Genomic DNA, 6,000 nt, shown 5'->3' with positions numbered 1-6,000 from the left:
AACTTTTTTTTAAAATTATTGTGATTTATAAATTTTTGTTCGGCAACATTTTAGTGGGTAATATAAATATTTTTATTTGATATGTATTAATTTAAATATTGTGTTGTGATATGTATTGGTATGGAATGAATTATTTTTCACTATATATTATTGTGATATGTATAGATAAAGAAGAAAAAAAATTAACATTTATTAGATTTTATAATTAAATGATAAATAAGAAAAATAAAACTCATGTTTAAGAAAATAAATTAGTGGGTTTGTTTGATTAATAAATAAAGAAAATTTATTTTTTGTTAGATTTTATATTCAAATGGAGAAGTTTAAAGGATTGATCGAGTAACATGGAATCCTTTGATGGGTTTGTTTGATGAATAAATAAAAAAACAAACTAATTTTTTTTGTTAGAAATAAATAAAGAGAAAAACATAAATTAATTAATTTGTGTAAGTGATAAACAGGGACGGGGACGTTTAAATTTGTTATGGTAAGAGGCCAATCGTATAAACCCCTATATATATCATCATAATTTTGTAGATTTTAAATAAGGGTAAAAATGTAAATGCAAATTTATATTAAGTGGAAGAATCAAATTGATAAGTGGAAATATCATTACCCAATGGAAAACTCATGTCCTCATTTATGGTTTGTATCAGACACTTAGGCGTTCTGGTATACCGGCAACGAAGGGGCTCGTGGTCTACGTGGCCACGAGCGTTGTCCGTGCACACCATCCCGGACCATCGTGGTCGTGGTGATTCGTGGTGGGGAAGACGGAGGACCACGGAGTGGCCTCTCTCAGCCGGCCCTCTTCTTCTTCCTCTCTTTCCGTTCGTGCTTGTCACTGGTACACCACCACCAGTTCGGGCTTCGTGTTGGTCTCCGTGGTTGCGTTGCTCGTGACAAGTATTGCAGATGGCCTTATAAGTAAACTCTCTATCACCCTTGGTTTTCTTGATATATTTTATTTTTGTTATGTCTTTTTAAATTATCCCTTTTAACTATTAAAAGTAAAAATATAAAATCAACCACGTGGGTCAATACTGTCTTTTTCTATTATTTCTTTTAAATGAATTGGATTGATACATTTAACATACCCAGTTGCTAGGACATGGACACTTATCTAGATTGGAAGATAGTTTTGTCAAAGCTTGAGATGATTTATTGAAAGATTCATTTATCTCATTTGATAACTCTATGTCCTGAATCAATGAAATCAAGAAAATTATTTTTTTTAACAATAACTGAGTACCAGGGAAAAAAATTTAGTACTACGTCATAATATATTATAGAAAATGAACTTAAACAAATATAATGCTAACCAAAAGATCCCAAGTAGAGTAGATAACAACAACAATAGAAACACCTTATAATTAAAACATGTATGAAATATAAACCCTGTTTAGAAGTACAGATGTCACTGTCATTCTTAAACCTGTAAAATAAACAATAGCAACACAAGTTGATTAAAACATGTAGTGTATAGAAAGTGCAGAAATACTAATAACACCAATAACCTAAGATTAAAGAAATTACATATACACACACCCTTTGACAGTAGGACATTTACAAAAGGCTTGTGGCAATTATCCTTGGCCATAGATGGGGTAAATCAATGGTCTATTCCTTTCCCACTAAAATAGTCTTTTACAGCTACTTAATCTGAAAATCAAAATCAATAATAGACTGTGGAGGAGATAATCGATAGAGTTTTTATGAAAGAAAAACTAAATATTTCAGGGACAGAGGCAAGTGACGTGGAAAGAAGAAGGACGATAGGAAGTGGACCAACCTGAGGAAAAACAAGGAAAGCATAATCCAAATATTTAAAGTTAGGAATAGGAAAAGAAACAGACGACCTCAAACATAGCATTAATGCAAAGATAAAGCCTTCAAAAAGTAGAGAGACTTGCCTGAGACTACTAGCAGTAGTGAGACGGAGAGATTCCACCAGAAGCGGTGCTCAACAGAGAGGTTCAGGAGAGGGAGGCAATAACTGAAATAGAGAAACTGCTTGCCAAACGACATCCTCCGCACACCATAGTCCATACCTCCAATCTCGCAGTCAATCCTTCTCTCTGGCTACGATGTTCGTAAGAGTGATAGTCGACGGTGAGTAGATGTTGTGGAAGAAGGATCCTGAAGGGACACTGCAGAGAAGGATCTGGAAAATAGAAAGAAAAACACAATTTTTGTGTTTAAAAGAAATTGAGGCGGTGGACAACTAGAGGAAAACACGTGTGCTGGGAGGGACTAGAATTGTCAATCTTTAAAAGTTTTGCGGCCAAAATCTGATGTTTAGAAAGTATATTGCTCTTAACTCTTTATATATATATATATATATATATATATATATATATATATATATATATATATATATATATATATATATATATATATCAGGGCCGGCCCCGAGATATTGGTGACCCTGTGCGATTTAACAAAAAATAGGCCCTAAAATTTGAAAGATCTTAAAATTTAAGCAAAAAAAAAATAATTTAATTTTCTATTGCAAATACATAAAATTAAAATTCCATTCAAAATAATACAAAAAAAATAACTTCTACTTGAAAATAGACATCCTCCTAATATTCGATGAAATAAAATTTTCAATAACATCTTCATAAGTAACTTTATCCAACATGTTACGCTCAATCGCCATCAAAGCCAATCCATTAAGTCGTTCTTGAGTCATTGTAGATCTTAAGTAGGACTTCAAAATCTTCAATTTTGAAAAACTCCGTTCTGCAGATGCAACAGTAACAGGAATAGTCAACATAATTCTATATGCAATAGATGTAATAGGAAAACAATCAACGCGTTTTAAAAAATTTAGGATATCAATTGCTGTCAATTTTTCCTTAGGCAAGAGATGTAAAAGTAATTTTAATTCAACATATAAGTCATTCCCATCAATATCCGATTGTTCATCTTTCTTGAGTGAAGTTTCAAGAGACATACAACAAGACTTTAAGGTTATATCATCTAATGAAAGTAATTTTTCTGAATTAAACAAAAAGCCAAATATTTTATCATATTGTTGATATTGTTCAAACCTTGTAGTTAAAGAAGTAATTGCTTGATCAACAATATAAATAAAATATTTAACCCTAAATTTCTCTTGGGCGGATTGTGAAAAACTATAAGAAGTATCGTTTGAAATCTCATCAAAATGTTTTTTTATTTTAGGTTCACGTTTTTTAGGAAATATTGGATCAATGCCCATTTCTAAGGCAATATCTTTTGCAGTTTGTAAGGCATTTAAAAACCCATTTTCTCTATATTCCTTAAAATACGAAATCAACCCCTTTATTTTTTCCATAGCAACATCAATAAGCATATCTTTTGATTGCAATTGTTTGCTAATTAAATTAACAGTGTTTAACATTTCATACCAAATTACTAATGCCAATATAAACTCAAAGTTGCCAAGTTCATTTTTTGCTAAGGATTTAGCTTCACTTGTTATTTTTGGATCATTATCGTTTTTTGCTACTTGAAGTAAAGCTTTTTGTATATCGAAAATTTGAAATCTTATAGCTTTAACACTATCAACACGACTCTCCCAACGAGTGGATGACAACGATTTAGGAGTTAACCCTTTCACATTATCTTTTAAAATTTGCCATCTCTTAGTGGAATTTGCAAAAATTGTATAGATACGTTGTATTGTTCCAAAAAAACTTTTAGCTTTACCACAAGTATTAGCCATATCACACAAAGTTAAGTTCAAACTATGACAACCACAAGGAGTATAAAAAGCCCTTGAATTTATATCTAAAAGCTTTTTTTGCACTCCTTGATGTTTTCCTTTCATATTTGATCCATTATCATAACCTTGGCCACGTACATTATTAATGTCAAGATCAAGCAAATTCAATTCATTTTGTAAAACATCAAAGAGTCCTTGGCCGGTTGTATCATTTACATCTAAAAACCCTAAAAAAGATTCTTCAATGCAAACAACATTTGACGAGACATCTACATATCTTAAAATAATAGTCATTTGCTCTTGATGACTTATATCGGGAGTACAATCAAGAATTATTGAAAAATATTTTGCATTTTTTATCTTTTTAATAATCATAGACTTTATTTCTGAAGAAAGCAAAAGTATTAATTCATTTTGTATCCTATGCCCAAGATAATGTTTATGGATACCAATTTCATTTGTAATACGTTGTATATGGTCATAAGAAACCATGTCAAACTCAGCCAACATTTCAAATAATCCTAAAAAATTTCCATTGTTATCTTCATACAATTTCTCATTAGTACCACGAAAAGCTAGATTATGTTTAGCAAGAAATTTCACAATAGAAATAATTCTCAACAAAACTTGTCTCCAATGAACTTTTTCTTTTTCTAATTGTTTTTGAGCCGCATTATCAATAGTTTTATTTTTTTGTAATCTTAAACGCAAATCATACCAAGTATTTATATTTTTAACATGTTCCATACTAGTTTCATGCTCTTTAATTCTAGTGTTAAGATGTATCCAATCTCTAAAACCCTCATTTGCTAATTGACCCTTCCCACACCCTTTTCGAAATATTTTACAACAAAAACAAAAAATTTTATCAATTTCTTTAGAATAAACAAGCCAATCTCTATCACATTTTTCCCCATTTGGTAAAGTTTTAGTATAATATGTTGCAGAAAATCTTCTTAAATATTTATCTTTAGGACCTTTTGTAATAGATAAATCTCTTTTAGGACCTTTCAATACTAAAATATTTATCATATTAGAATCAAGAGCATCCCAATTTCTTGGATCAAATATATCAAAAGTGTGAAAATCAACATTATCATCAACAACATTAGGATTATCATTAACATCAACATTATCACTAGCATTCAAATTAACATCAACATTAACATTATCATTATCATTATTATCAAGATTAGCTTCATTAACGTTTTGTGTTTCATTTTCCATAAAGTTTTGTGTTTTTTTTGTTATAAACTTATCCATATATCCTGCTTGAATTTTATTATCTTCTTCAATTTTTTGTTTCTTTTTACGTTTTTCATATCCAGATGCATATTTTTTTATTCTAGGAGGCATCATAAGTTATAGAAAAGAAAGAAACGACCTTATTTATGACTTCCAATTTATAGATTCCTTCTTGATTCAGATTTTCCACACTTCTAATCCCCAAGAGAAGTATCAAAACTGGACTGCAAAGAAAAAAAAATCAAAATATGCTTTTAAGAAATCACAAAATCTGCAATGATATCATAGCATAAATCCAAAAATACCTTATTATTTTTGACACTTCAAATCAAAAAAACAAGAATGTGCTTCTAAGGAAAACAGAAAATCTGCAATCTGAGATGGTGAGATCATAATTACTTCTTAGTTCTTACAAATTAGAAATTATCATAAACAAAAAATCAGAAAAAATAGAAATTTGAAATTAGAATTTACCTCAATTCCTTGTTCCTTGTAAGTTTAAAGCTTTGAAAACTGATATTGTTGATTGTTCCTCCTGATTCAGTAATTTGGACTTAAAGAAAATGAATAAAGAAGAACCGATAAGAAATCTGAAATTATGAAATTACTCAATTAGAAAAAACAAACCCATGAAAAACAAAACTAAAGTTTCAGTTTGGTATTATACCTTTGATTTCGAAACCTTAAGCTATAAGATTTTGATTTTTGAACCTTCTTATTTCGAATTTCAGAATTGTGATTTTGAACCTTCTGATTTCGAAATTTGATGATTCCGAATTCTGATTTTGAAGCTTCTAAAATTGTTGGTAATCTTTGTAAAAACTGATCAGTGAAGAAGAAGATAAAGAAGGAAGAACTAAGAAGTGAATGTAAATTGATAGAATAGAATTGAAAGATAAATGAATGTAAATTGAAGTTACCGTTCCAGTAATGATGATTCCTATTATCCATGCGTGCGTTATCAATGAAGAAACCGAAGAGTTTTTTTTTTCCCGAAAATTCAGTTCCCGCTCCCGCTGCTTTTGTTGCTTCCTGTGTCCACA

The 6,000-nt window shown here is 30.2% G+C and overlaps 1 protein-coding gene and 1 long non-coding RNA gene across 2 annotated transcripts; both read right to left on the bottom strand.

Moving 5' to 3' along the window:
- Positions 1 to 1,264: 1,264 nt before the first annotated feature.
- LOC145062541 (uncharacterized) lies at positions 1,265 to 2,286 on the bottom strand. The gene is made up of 2 exons (XR_013687598.1): positions 1,914 to 2,286; positions 1,265 to 1,435 (listed from the first exon to the last, which is right to left on the bottom strand). It is a non-coding gene; the product is annotated as an uncharacterized LOC145062541 (long non-coding RNA).
- Positions 2,287 to 2,563: 277 nt separating this feature from the next.
- On the bottom strand, positions 2,564 to 5,068 carry LOC145063824 (uncharacterized). Its single transcript, XM_079011403.1, has one exon. The coding sequence runs from the start codon at positions 5,066 to 5,068 to the stop codon at positions 2,564 to 2,566; it is 2,505 nt and encodes an 834-aa protein (XP_078867529.1).
- Positions 5,069 to 6,000: the final 932 nt, after the last annotated feature.

This window comes from Lactuca serriola, chromosome 7, assembly GCF_051521515.1.
Source record: "Lactuca serriola cultivar US96UC23 chromosome 7, Lser_US96UC23_V15, whole genome shotgun sequence".
In the NCBI taxonomy this organism is placed as follows: Eukaryota; Viridiplantae; Streptophyta; class Magnoliopsida; order Asterales; family Asteraceae; genus Lactuca; species Lactuca serriola.
This window is presented reverse-complemented; position numbering and strand designations above follow the sequence as displayed.

What these genes read in the sequence shown, in the direction of transcription:
- LOC145063824 (XM_079011403.1), bottom strand. Translation starts at nt 5,068, where the DNA reads ATGCCTCCTAGAATAAAAAAATATGCATCTGGATATGAAAAACGTAAA.